Genomic DNA, 13,933 nt, shown 5'->3' with positions numbered 1-13,933 from the left:
TAAAAAGGCTATAATTAAGCATAATTAAATACTGTGAACAAAATCATACATTCCAACGGAAGTTTATTGAAGCTGCCTCTGTCAGAAACTATGCCGACACCGTAAGGGTAAATCCAGTAAGTCTCCTGTCCAGGAGCCCTCAATGTAGAGCATAGCAGCCAGCAGCTCCATGGGGCGTGCTGCAGTCACTCTGGGAGCGAATGAGAGCCAGCCCCATAAGCCAGGGTAAAGTCCACCACGGTGGTCCATGTGGTGTGTACCACATAAAGCTGATGCCACTGGGTGAGCGGTGGAAGCCGGGACGAGCTCTGATTTCTCACAGTGTCTGCTGTGTAAAGACCCTTGTCAGGAGCAGCTAGCTCAGTGCAGGGGAATGGGAAGAGAGAGAATTTTGTTGGGTGGCACTTGTAGTAGAGATGGGATATAAAGATCTGGATTTGGAGCAAGGATTTGATATGGTACGGGAGTTGTTATCACAAGACTATGTAGTGTACACGTGCTAGGAACCCTTGTAACTGGTGCAAGTATTAACTCATCTAACCTCCCAGTGAGCGAATCTGCAGGGACCATAACTGCTGAGGGAAGAGGGGACCCAAAGGGCACCAGCACCAGGGGCTGTGCACAGTGTCAAGAGAGCCATGTGGGAATGGCCCAAATAGTTACTTCTAGCCTCTTCTGACTGGTCCTATTTGGATTTCAAATGACCTCCGGGCACTTCAATTTTCTTGTTAAATTTCTTATTAAATTTAAATACAAAGTCCAAGCTATATTAAAATCAAATACGAATTGTATTAGAAATAAACTATTGACGCTACGGAGAATGTAAAGAGTTAGGTTCATTTTCTGTGCCTCAGTTTTTAATCTGTTTACTTAGCTCTTTGTGCCATTGAAAAGGTTTAGTAAATTAATCCCTGACACACCTTAGAACAGTTGCTGATGAATCACTCTCCACAGCCCTGCTGCTGTAGGCAGCAGCGTTCTCACTGCTTACAGGAACATCCTAGCTTTCCAGTACAGCGCCAGGCCTGGACTCCAGCTTTACCAGCCACACACAGCTTTCAAATGACAGAGGAGGCTGTGTGTCAGCCCCCAGCTTACCATGGTCAGTGCTAGGGAAGGCGTCTCCTCATCAGAGCCAAACAAATTTTGTTTTATAAATGTAGAACAGCAAACAAGGCAGTTTAATTTTAGTTCATGGTATAGAACATCGTTATTTTGATACTGTGTGTGTGTGTGTGTGTGTGTGTGTGTGTGTGTGTGTGTGTGTGTTACTTGATGTTTTGACTAAACTGAGAAATTGTGCACAGTAACAGATTACAAGTACTAGTGGGAGTGCTCTGCTACCCAGCTCCCTCCCTTCTCCTTGACAGTCTGAAGTCTGTTTTCTTTAGTTCTGATTGCTCCTTATATAGCTTCAAATCATTCTGTTTATACAAACACTTTGCTGTTTTAAAAATCTGGGTGGTCACTCTTCTCACAGTTTGAAGGTGGTGAGTCACTGTCCAGTGGAAACTTATGTCAGCGATCCCGGCCAAGCAGTGACCTGAACAACAGCACTCTTCAGTCCCCTGCTCACCTGAAAGTCCAGCGGAGCATCTCAGCCAACCAGAAGCAGCGTCGCTTCAGTGACCATGGTGCGGGAGCAAGTCTAAGACTGAGAGACAGGCTAGCTCTACCCCAATTTTGTGTGTGTGTGTTTTGCCCAAACACGCTTCCATTTCCTTTCGAGACTAGCACCTTCTCACAGATGTACATCATTAGACCATCAGTAGGATCTCTTTTGAGGAGACCTGAACTGATTTGTGTAATCAATATCATCCTAGTTGAGAGCGTAAGGCACACAAATGCAGATGTTTTTAACACAGAAGTTCTTTGAGGGATGTCGATCAGTTGTTTCTCAGCTAATGTTGCTATTTCTACACATTGCAGCTGGTCCCTCCATTCCCCCTGCTGTGTCATACACCAAAAGATCTCAGGCCAACAGTGTGGAAAGCGATCAGAAGGAGGAGTGGGGCAAAGACTCAGCCCGGAGACTTGGCAGCACCATTGTGGGGTCAAAGAGCGAAGTGACAGGCAGTCCTCTCGTGGGTCCGGACAGGAAAAAGTCTTCAGCTGGCCCAAGTGTGAGTCCAGGCTCTCCTGTATCCAACCTGATCTCATGTGTCAGAGAGATTTTGTAAAGTCCTTGTCTTTCATCCTTTTAAATCTTTCAAAATGAGTCATAATTAAAGACCGTGAAAAAGAACCCAAGCTTCCCATGAGGAAAACAGTGCAGAGAATTCTTTGTTGTTGTCGTTAACATTGTTTTAAGGCATTTCACTTGGTAGCCCAGGCTAACCTGGAGCTCCTACTTCAGCCTCTCGAGTGTTGGGATTATCCACAAGAGGCCCTACAACCAGCTAAAATCCTTAAATTCATAGTCTCACTCAGAATGGGACATTAGACCCTGATGTGTGTCCTGCTTCTGTGGTATTTATTATTTAATGTTATATCTGTGCATTTAATCTATCTTGACATCTGCAAGTAAATTGCTCTATGAGAGCAGACTCATTAGTAATTCGTCATCTTAATTCCCATGAAGTCTCTTAAAATGCCACAATCTAGAAATTTATTGGGAGTCAGAAAAGAGGCCACAGTACTGTCCTCACAGTACTGTGAGGCAACAGGAAACAATAGAGATAGAAAAAAATACAAAAAACAAACAAACAAAACAGAGATGGAAGGGTGAGAATAGGGTGGGTAACATCTAGATAGTAGTGTCTTGAGTACTTGAGGGAACAAATGTTTGGAGGAATAATAACAGTGGAAAGAGAAGGCCAGGAATGGCAAACAGAAGCCAGAAGTGTGTTCATGAACTGACTAAAGCAGATTGTGTAGGCTTACAGAAAACAAGGTGAGGCATGCTTAGAGATGTCAGTGGAGAGCTGGTAACCACAAGAGAACAAAAGTAGACAGACTACTTTCAGATTGGCCATCAATAGTGTGGACGCCAGATGTAATGGCGTTTCTAAACTTTTGGAGAGGTAAGAGAGAACTATTTAAGGCCTAGAATTTTATGTCTAGCCAAACTTATAATAATGATAATATTCCTAGACATAAAATGTGACAGGTCTTTGACTGTTATTTATTTATTTATTTATTTATTTATTTATTTTTGGTTTTTCGAGATAGGGTTTCTCGGTGTAGCTTTGTAGACCAGGCTGCCCTCGAACTCACAGAGATGCACCTGCCTCTGCCTCCTGAGTACTGGGATTAAAGGTGTGCATCACCACCACCTGTTTTACAGTGACTATTTAAAAACACTGTACTACTTAAGAAAGTATTCTTGCAGGAAGAGAAAAACATAATAAATTGTTGTAAATTATTAAGAGAATTTAAAGTAACTGAATAATTTAGTAAGAGCCGTGAGGTGGCTCCATGGGCAAGAGCACTTGTCACCGTGTCTGATAAACCTGAGCTTCATCCAGCACCCCAGAGTGGGAGGAGAAAAGATTGTCCTCTGACTTCCACGTGTAAGTGCACAGACACACACGCACACACACTGAAAATTCTGAGCACTATCCAGGGAATAGGGGCAGGACAGAGACTAGAACATAATAAACACAAGGGGTAAGGGCGGGGCTGAGATTAGAACATAAACACAGGGGTGGGGATGGGGCTGAGATTAGAAGATGAATATGAGAAAGAAGAAAAAATGGATCTTTCTTATGTGATTGTCTAATCAACTAAAAGTATGCTATGAAGTTTTTGTAATAATTAACAGTTTTAAATACATTTCTTTGATTTTACACTAATGTAGTTAAGATTTTAATTTTTTTTTTTTCCTGCTTCTCTGTAAAGAACAACGTATATTCTGGAGGAAGCATGACGAGGAGGAATACATACGTGTGTGAAAGGACCACAGACCGGTACACAGCATTGCAGAATGGAAGAGACAGCAGGTGAAGGTCACTGAGCCCAACCACGGTGTCTCTGTCACTGCTGCAGATTAGCTTTGCTGAAATGTCTGTAGGTGTGTGGCTCCTAGGAAAGGAATTCAGAGCCGTACCCTGCAGTCGCTGTTCTCAACTGGAGTGTTTCCCTTGCCACCATGATGGAAGGGTGGAAGTGTACTTAGGGAATAAGAAGTAGCTTCTCTTAATTTCCAGGTTTCTGAACGAAATATGGAAGTGAATATTTCTTAGGACCCAAGTGGCATGTACAGTCCCAATCTGACGAGGCTGACTTTCCACATGTACCCTGCTCCATCATCCCTCTGCCCCTGCCCCTCTGCCAACTCCTGTTATACCCAAATAATAAAGGCTTCCTTTCCACCCCCTAATGAAGTGTGGCCACCTCAGCTCAACTAGAACCACAAACTCCTGAGTTTTATTGTAGTTGGAAAAAGTGCTCATTGCCTCAGAAGGATGAGCACCTGTGGCGATGACTTTCTCTTCTGAGCTCCAGCCATTCCACAGAGAGACAGTCCCTTCTCGCTTCACTTTCTTCTCCTCTGTAGGCAGGGAAGGTGTGGAACTGTGGCTTCCTCGGGTGTGACATTCTTTAGGCTTGGTGGTTGGAAGTTGATTTCCAATTATTTACTGTGTCTCCTATACCATATGCTAATCTGTGTCTCTTTACACCCACAGTGGCTAGCCTGCTCTTCATAGCATGAGCTGAAGGAGGGGTTGTCTATAGAAATGGTGGTTTTCATAGTTATGAGTTCCAATGCTTAAATGACGTAGGAAGATTCACAGCAACATATCACACAAAACTAATCTTAGAATAAGTGAGGAATGTCCCCAGCAGTGGTCATCTAGTCTGTTGCCGTCACACATCATAAATATGTCCTGCCTTCTCACAGAATAACATTTGAAAGCTTTTCAGTGCACACTCCTTAAATGGAGAGTTGATTCGTTAATCAGTACGACGTGTTCACTTGTTTCAAGTGTTGCAGTCCTGAAAGTATCAGTTGATTGAGAATTAGGAAATCTCCTCCTTGGGTTTTAGTAACTGTACCTTTTCTTTTATGTCAAGCCTGACAGAGATGTCTGCCAGCAGCATATCCTCTGCAGGTTCCACAGCAGCTTCTGCTGGCCCCTCAGCACGGCCCCGCCACCAGAAGTCTATGTCGACCTCTGGTCACCCTATTAAAGTTGCACTGGCGACCATCAAAGATGGCTCTGAAGCTTACCGGCCTGGGTGAGTCCTGCTTCCATTGCACTCTCAGTAGTCACTCCCTCTTCTAGAGCACTAGGAAAAGATGCGGTGACAGGGGAGTGCTGATGTGACACACAGTTAATGTGTGCGTTAGCAGTGAGCTAAAACTACTTAAAATCCTTTCTGAGAAGAATGTTCTGAAAGAATTGTGCTCCTAATCCATCCACAAAGCATCACCACCCGGTTGTTCACTTAAGTAAATGGAGCGGTTAGTGAGAAGGATCCACAGGTGGAGGGTGTTACCGTCAAGCCCAGTGACCTCGGTTCTGTCCCTGGGATCCACGTAGTGTAAGAGAACCAGCTCTCAGGAGTTGTCTTCTGACCTCCACACATGCACTGTGGCAGGAGCACACATGTACGCCTGCATGCAAATAAATTAGGCTAAAAAAAAAAAAAATACGGTGGTGGCACCACCTTTAATCCCAACATTTAGGAGGCAGAGGCAGGTGAATCTATGAGTTCGAGACCAGCCTGGTCTATGAAGCTAGCTCTAGGACAACTAGAACTACACAGAGGAACCCTATGTTGAACGCCACCCCCCCCAAAAAAAAAAATAAGACATGCAAAAACAAACCCAGGTAGGTGCCGTGGACTTAGGTCCTAGTGGTTACATTATGAGTGGAGCAGCTGCTTGGCATAAAATTCAATTCACATTTTTGAGTTTTGCCTGTTGTAGGATTTCTGAAACTAAGAGCATCTGAACATGTTATCACTTCAGTAATTAGGTTTTGTCAGTCATGTTGATGCACCGTGTAGCATTGAATCCCCTGGAGTTCAAAGTAGGAACATGGGGTGGTATTATAAAAAGGCTTTTTGACAATAAAAATTTATCCTCTATGTTGCTCAGCAATGTGCATGAAAATTATTCAGATTGATTACCCCTTATCTGAAATTCCTAGACCCTGGAGCCTTTTGGATTTTGTACATTTTCCAATTCTGCAGTATTTGTATGTACATAATGAGGTAGTCAGATAGGACATGAATTTAGGCATAGAATTCACTTAGATTTTTTGCATAATTTACATGCACAGCCTAAAGATATTTCATAGTTGTTATAATTTAAAAAGCAGCATGAGCAAGAAAGACACTATGCAACAAAACTCACACTAGGGGAAAGGGAATGGGAAAAGGAGGGAGACCAACCTCTGGGGACAGGAGCAACAGAAGAGAAGAGAGAGGGGCATAGAGGAAGAGGGAAAGAGGGAGATATAGGAGGTGGGCAGAGCGCTTTTAAAAGGGAACGTAGTGAATGTGCACAGGTGGTGCTCTCTCTTTAGTGGCTGCCCCTGAGGATGTATCCTGTCAGAACCCCAAGGACAGGCCAGTGCAGATGCCTGAACACTAACAATAGTGTTTTTAGTGCACTTCACATGAGGACACACATGGAATTTTATGTGTAGTGTCTTATTAATACTCAAAAGATTTTTGGATTTTGAAGCATTTGGAATTTAAAATACTGCAGCTTACATAGTAAAAGCTCATGTGCAGCCCCCATGTTGGGGGAGTCTGACAGGATTTTTCCTCAGGTCAGTGATTTGTCAGTCTTTAGTCACCAATTTTTACAAACAGTATATATTTTAAAGTTACTTCCCATCCTTGTATAGTGATACAGAAAATTAATGTCCCATGCCCCTCATTTCTAATGTGAGTCAAAATCATTGAGTCAACAGAAGTAGCCATGCTTTTCCTTTCCCAGTTTTTAGCCTGAGTGAAAGCTGCTCCTGTCATTATTCTGAATAATATATCTTAATTTCTCCCAGCAGTACAACTCAGAGAGCGCCTGCTGCTTCCCCATCTGCCCACAGTATTAGTGCCACCACTCCAGATAGGACCCGTTTTCCCCGAGGGAGCTCCAGCCGAAGCACTTTCCATGGGGAACAGCTCCGAGAGCGACGCAGTGCAGCTTATAATGGGCCACCTGCCTCCCCATCCCATGAACCAGGAGCATTTGCACATGCCAGAAGGGGAACGTCAACTGGGATCATAAGCAAAATCACCTCCAAGTTTGTACGCAGGTCAGTGCCCTCTGGCTGTGGTGGTTTTCTCTGCACCTCACTAAAGCTGCCCTCTGCAGGAGCTGGGAGTAAATCACCAGGAAGAAATGATCTTTTTCCTTAAGGGAAAGAAATTGAAAATGGAGAAAATGGGAATCTAGGGACTGCAGGGGCAGCTCAGTTGTGACCATGCACGAAGCCCAAGGTCAGTGTCCAGCACTCAGGGACCAAACACAAGGAGAGCAGAAGCTCAAGATCACTCTCAGCTATAGAACCGATCTGAGGCATCACAAAAAGAATAGAAAGCTTTTGTAGAATACAGCCAAAAAAAAGTGACATAAACATTTGGCCTGTCTTGTTGCACACACTAAAATCCCTGCACTTGGGAAGCAGAAGCAGGCAGATCTCTGTCAGTTCAAAGACATATGGAGATAGTGAGTTTCAGAACAGCAAGGGCTATGGAGAGAGACCCTGTCTCCAAAAAAAAAAAAAAAATTAACATATTACATAAGATTTAAAATTTTTTTATTTAGGAAAAAGAATGAAATATAAGTTCATATGTATCCTTCAGATATTAGCTAAGTTTTTGACTTTATTTATTTATTTATTGAGGTGAGGAGGAGAACCTGTCTTAGCATGTGGCGAGTAGGGAATCAAAGGACACTTGCAAGAATCAATTCTCTCCTTACCCCATATGATTTCTGGGGTTGAGCTCAGAGCATTAGGCTCCATAGCAAGTGCTATTACCCCCACAAGATGAGATGTGTTTATAATAAATAAATGTATTACCTGGTGAAATAACACAACTGTACTTCGTGCAGAGTAGCCATGCTTATATATTGCACAGTGAACCTAGATTATATGGGTTGTCACGCAAATGCAGACTGATAAAAATTTGACCCACTAATATCACTATATGTGACTAGAGCCCTGCTACATGCAAAACACTGTGCTAGGCAAGGGCTCTAAAGATGAAGAGGGTGGTATCTAAGACCCTCAGAGTCTTAGAGCCATGGGAGAAACAAGCCTGTTAAAAACTAGCTGTGGTCTGAAGCAGATTGGACCTAACAAGTGAAACGTGAAGACAAGTCAGTCAAGGGAAAGGCATGATTGTCTAAGGTCCATACCATGTCATATGAACTAAGTCTTAAATCATGAATGAAGAAATTATGATGCTTGCAGTGTCCTTGATGCTCCTAGTATTTCTTGGAGAAGTGCATGGCAGTTCATGTCTTTAATCCCAGCACTCAGAAGGAAGGTGGACTGCTATTACAAAGTAGCAACCCACCACAAGCAAACAAAGCTTGGGTAGGTAGAGAAGAGCAGCAGCCTCTTGCCTCCCACCTGTGAGCCTCTTGGTGGGAACACACAGCTGAGTTTCCAGTCTTAAATCTAGTAGATGCTCAAGAAATGGCAGTAACATGTATTGCAGTAAAACAGTGAAGAAGGATTTACACCTAACCCTAATGAGGAAGCTTACTTAAGTGTCATTTTAATTTATGGGTTTCCTTGATCTTTTGCTTTTAAAGTTATTAAATCTCAACCTTCTCTTTATTTTTGAGGGACCCAAGTGAAGGCGAGGCCAGTGGCAGAACCGACACAGCCAGGTGAGCCACAGGGGCTGGGTTCTCCCACACCTGGTGACCAGGACGGGGTGATAGCTCAATAGCATCTGCATTTAGAATCTTTACATTCAAAGTGTAGTAGGTTTTCCTGATGTCACCTAGCACTTAATGAAGTTCAAGTTCAACAAACTTTGAATTGCAGACTAGGTAAAGACTTGGGTTCCCTGCTCTGTCAGATGAGTGAGAGGGAGCAAAGGGATTCATGGGTGCACATGCACTGTTCTCTCTGTGTGATTTGGGGTCACTAAGATGAACCTGCATGGAGAAGTGCAGAGCACTAGGGTCACTACAAATGTGTGATGAGTAAGAAGCCTAATAAGTGGTCAGTTAGTGTGTCAGAATACATGAATATGGAAAAAGTAGAATAAGAAGGCATGGCCATACTTGGGCAGGAGTCCGTGATTAGGGACTCTGATGGAGATTGGAAAAAAGAAAGGAAGTCTCCATGTTGCCTGCCTAAGCAGGAGCTTAGAGAGGAGTGCACAGGCCTTGTTCAGGATCGGCATGGAAGCCCTGGTATCCCAGCAGGAGAGAGCAGAGAAGGAAATGATAGACAAGGGGTAGAGGCCACAGGCTGCCTTCTAAGCCAGTTTGCACATGCCTTTAGAGACATGGGAGAGAGCAGAGCAGGCGTGCTGCTGAGATGTCCTGACTTAACTGCCGTCTGCCTCCCGACTGTTAGGTTGAAACCTCTTTCCCTTCGTAGTCATTGCATTGCTCCTACACAGAGAGGATAGAAAAGGGAAATTTACTTGTACTTTAATACTGTGTTTTATCAGGAGAATCCTAGAGGTGGCTAATGTGTCTGTGTGTCTCTGTGTATGTGTGTCTGAGTGTGTGTGTGTGTGTGTGTGTTTGTGTGTGTCTGTGTGTGTGTGTCTGAGTGGGTGTATGTGTGTGTCTGTGTGTGTGTTTGTGTGTGTGTGTCTGAGTGGGTGTGTGTGTGTGTGTCTGTGTGTGTGTGTCTGAGTGGGTGTGTGTGTGTGTGTGTGTCTGAGTGGGTGTGGTTGTGTGTGTGTGTGTCTGAGTGGGTGTGGTTGTGTGTGTGTGTCTGTGTGTGTGTTTGTGTGTGTATGTCTGTGTGTGTGTGTTTGTGTGTGTGAGTGAGCATGCATGTGTGTATTGGGGAGGACATGTCTGTGTATTTGTAGTATGTGCAGAAAATGAAGAATATAGCAAAGAATTATTAAGGTTTAGCTTTCAGCTGCAAATTTCTTTCCAGGAACAAATGCACTTAAGAAAGTTTGCTGCTTTAGGCTGAAGATGCTAGATGCCAAGTACATAGTGCCTCTGGGTCTGTTTACAAGCATCATGGTATCACGCATCTCCGGTCCCTCTGAGGGCTGGCTGCAGACTCGACAGTCCATTAGGCATGGAGCTATCACTCACTTTTATGGTTGTGACTTCTTTGCTGAGTAGAACTTTTGTTTTTATTGTTCCCCTTTGCCCTCTTCTAGAAGTACATCAGGGGAGCCAAAAGAGAGAGACAAGGAAGACGGCAAAGACTCCAAGCCACGTTCTCTGCGGTTCACGTGGAGCATGAAGACCACCAGCTCCATGGACCCCAACGACATGATGAGAGAGATCAGAAAAGTTTTAGATGCCAACAACTGTGACTACGAACAGAAAGAAAGGTTCCTGCTCTTCTGTGTCCATGGAGATGCAAGGCAGGACAGCCTTGTGCAATGGGAGATGGAAGTCTGCAAGTTACCTCGGCTCTCACTGAATGGGGTCCGCTTCAAGCGAATATCTGGGACATCTATTGCCTTTAAGAACATTGCATCCAAAATAGCAAATGAGCTTAAGCTGTAAAAATGTGTAAGCTTCAGGGTCAGGGAAGATGCACCTACATCTGAGGTACAGTTTTTGAATGTACTGGTGATGCCTAATGTGGTCCACCTGTGAATCTCCCATGTAGAATTTGTCCTTGATGCAATAAGGTTATACATAGCTATGAACTGTAAAATTAAAGTCAGTATGAGCTATAATAAGAATCTGTAGCTTAAAAAGTAGGTCTACATGTACAGGTAAGTATATTGTGTATTTCTGTTCATTTTTTGTTCATAGAGTTGTATAATAAAATATGATTGCTTTAAAACTTGTATACCTGTCTAGATCTCCACACAGAAGTGTACATTCAATGCTTTCAGTTGAAAATGGTTACCTGTTATTTACACTTTGGTGGGTTTTTAAAATTCTTACCTCCATCATGCTATTTTGAAAATTGTGTTCAGGATTAAAAGCGCACAGAAATAGTCTTTAAAATTGTAGCATGAACTTTATGAAATTATTTTTTAAATCATATTTAATTTAAACCAGAAGTTGACAGTGATCGGTGTCATTCAGTTTCTCCTGCTTTTCTTGCTCTCAGCCTGTGTCAGACAAGGCGTGGTTAGGGGACACAAAATGTTTACAGTGTTGACCCCTAGATTTCTAAACAAATGAAAAGAAACCATAGCTTTGCCTTGAGCTAACTCAGAAGTACCGAGGTAAGAAATTCAGTCTATACCAAGTTTATTTCACCCTTTGTTTTCTGACCTGCTAATTAGCAGCAGAGAGTGAAAGAATCCATAGTTCACCTGGCTGTTGTGAAACAAACCAGCACTTAGGTTTGCTGCCTTCGGAACGCGCAGGGTAACTGGGAATGCAAGTGTCGGGATGTCTTATAGCACAAGCTCCTCTGTACAGAGCTCATGAATGCGTTGCCTAAGATATGATGCCGCCTCAGGAACTGACTGCGTTGGGAGCATTTGCCCCCGTGTCTTCCCAGCTTCCAGCCACTCGAGCCACCGCACTGTCTGCGAGTACTCCAGAGACCCAAGAGCAAGACGTGCTCTCCACACCCACGTACTACGGATTCATGCTGGCCGGGTGGTTCGCTTTGCTCCCTCAGAACCCATTTGTTTTCTATATTTTGCCCAGGGTCTCATGTTTCCTCCACATCATTATGCCTATAACGTGCTGCTTTGTAACTGGTCATTTGCCTTCTCTCCTTTCATAGCTAGCGACGTATGCGACGTAAAGCCACTGGTAACGGTACCTTTTTAACACGTATTATTTTGTACTGAAAAGCCTTGGAGGGTGACTGTGCAATGTTATTTAATGTTGTGACTTACTGTAATCAGCATATGGGCCCCATCTGCACACTCATGAAAAATAGAAACCGTTCTCAAAGCTTATAGACTGAAATAAAACTTATGCTGTCGTCCGTGCTCTCATTGGAAGCTACCTGGAAACTGTCAGTGTAGGCGATGGGCTGTCCACAACAGCTTCCAGACAAAGGTGGTTTTTAATTCTGTGCTGTACTGTGATGTAGCTTTCTTCTTAACAGTCTGTTCCAAATGATGTGTTTTCTTGCCTTAGGGAAGGGCGTTGTTTGTGGGGGAGCAACAAAACAAAACTGTGTAGCCCCTTTTTAACCTGGTGTTCATTCAGAACATTCGATGCAGCTCTGCATTCATCCTCACTGGTGCACACTGAGGTCTCACTTGAACAGATCTCATAATAAAGCATTTGTCTATTGCTCTGTCGGGTCGTGAGTCACCTGTTGTCTACTTGGAGGGCCCTCGGAGTGTGTTCTTCCCTGTGCCCGTGCACTCGGTAAGTAAGCGGTGAGGCTCTTTAGGTTCTCAAAATCTCATTGTGGCAAGAAAGCGTCATCTTTTTGCAGGGTCTGGCCATGGAAATACTTCTCAGAACAGAGGCCCCAGGTGCCTTGCAAGCCAGAAGCTCAGGTGCTTTCATTTTCTCACTCCAGCCAACCCAGTGCTTTATTGGAGGGAATTTTATTTCCGTATTTTTTATACACTTGAAATGAAATTTTGACATTCACTTTATGTTATCTGTTTTATGTGTTCATGATAACATATTATTTTGAAAACTCTGGAATTTTAATACGTTTGCTATATAATAGAAGGATCTCCTTGACTCTGTGGAAGTAGTAGTTGGTATGCTATCCCTTGTGTTGTTTCTTAGAAAATAGGACATCATATTTTGTCTAACATCCAGAAATAACAAATAGCAAGATAAAGATGAAATCTCCTTCAGAATTATGACCCAGTAATATTCTGTGGGGTAAAATTTGATTTTAAACAAGAAGATGTTATTATGGGTGAATGTCTCTGAAAATGCCATTCCACACTCACCTTCCTGGAAGTAAAAGATGCATTTGGCCTGAAGAAATGAACAACATGCTCCCTGCCTTGTTTTTACAATACCTATGAAGAGAATTGCATCTTAAGATGTGTAAAACCACTATATAAACGGTTCCCTCTTCTACAGCATTGTGGTCCACTTGGGGAGCAGACAGAAACACATACACAGTCAAAAAGATAAATGGGTATCATTGAAAGGGACTCCCCCTCAAAAAAAAGATAATAAATTATCTAATCTGGAAGTACAGGGAAGAGTGAGTTTCAGGTAACACTAGCAAGTAAAGTTGGAATGGGAAGGAGCCTAGAAGAGAAGGGCAAGTTAGGCAGAGCTAGTAAGGAAGGAAACAGGCAAGAGGGTTGCTGCAAGTTTCAGGCCAATCAGGGCCACATGGTGTGATCGGTCCCAGCAAACAAAATTAAACACAATGTACTGGCAACCTCAACTGGCACTTAGTGGTTAATTCAGTTATTTATTGAGTATGACTATGCATCAGGTTCTGTATTCTAGGGAAATAGCAATAAAAAAATCTATACTAGAAATACATAGAACATATAGACAAAGGCTTAAAGGATGGAGGTGGGAAGTCTTTTCTGGAGGATGGCGTGAGCATGTGCCACAGACATTGCAACAAATTCGATAAGATACTGTGAGAGGGATCTGGTTTTGCAGACATTGGTATGGGCCAGCCATAGAATGGTTTGTCCCCTCAGCCCTGGACTTGGTGCTGCTTTGCTCTTGTATAGAGGTCAGAGTGTCAGAGTTCTTATCAACAGCAGGGAAAAGTAGATCAGTACTGACTTGGAAATGTCAGAGCTGACCAGATTATTAGATGAGGGCATTAAAACAATTCTGTTTTCCAAAAGAGGAAAGAGTATGTGAGATGGGGCAATGACAAAATCAAACATAACACACATGTCTGGGAGTGTTACAGAGTTTATAATTTCTGAGGAAGGAGAACAT

At 43.2% G+C, this 13,933-nt stretch overlaps 1 protein-coding gene across 1 annotated transcript in view; it reads left to right on the top strand.

Moving 5' to 3' along the window:
- The window catches only part of Mark1 (microtubule affinity regulating kinase 1), a 101,016-nt gene extending 88,672 nt beyond the window's left edge, over positions 1-12,344 (top strand). Inside the window, exons 12-18 of the mRNA XM_051186509.1 lie at positions 1,481-1,634; positions 1,930-2,123; positions 3,841-3,941; positions 5,017-5,181; positions 6,963-7,214; positions 8,756-8,800; positions 10,276-12,344. Of these exons, the coding sequence (XP_051042466.1) occupies positions 1,481-1,634; positions 1,930-2,123; positions 3,841-3,941; positions 5,017-5,181; positions 6,963-7,214; positions 8,756-8,800; positions 10,276-10,630 (1,266 nt within the window). The 3' untranslated portion in view covers positions 10,631-12,344. The remainder of the gene's footprint in view (positions 1-1,480; positions 1,635-1,929; positions 2,124-3,840; positions 3,942-5,016; positions 5,182-6,962; positions 7,215-8,755; positions 8,801-10,275) is intronic.
- Positions 12,345-13,933: the final 1,589 nt, after the last annotated feature.

Source organism: Phodopus roborovskii, unplaced genomic scaffold (assembly GCF_943737965.1).
Source record: "Phodopus roborovskii unplaced genomic scaffold, PHOROB, whole genome shotgun sequence".
Taxonomy (NCBI): Eukaryota; Metazoa; Chordata; class Mammalia; order Rodentia; family Cricetidae; genus Phodopus; species Phodopus roborovskii.
This window is presented reverse-complemented; position numbering and strand designations above follow the sequence as displayed.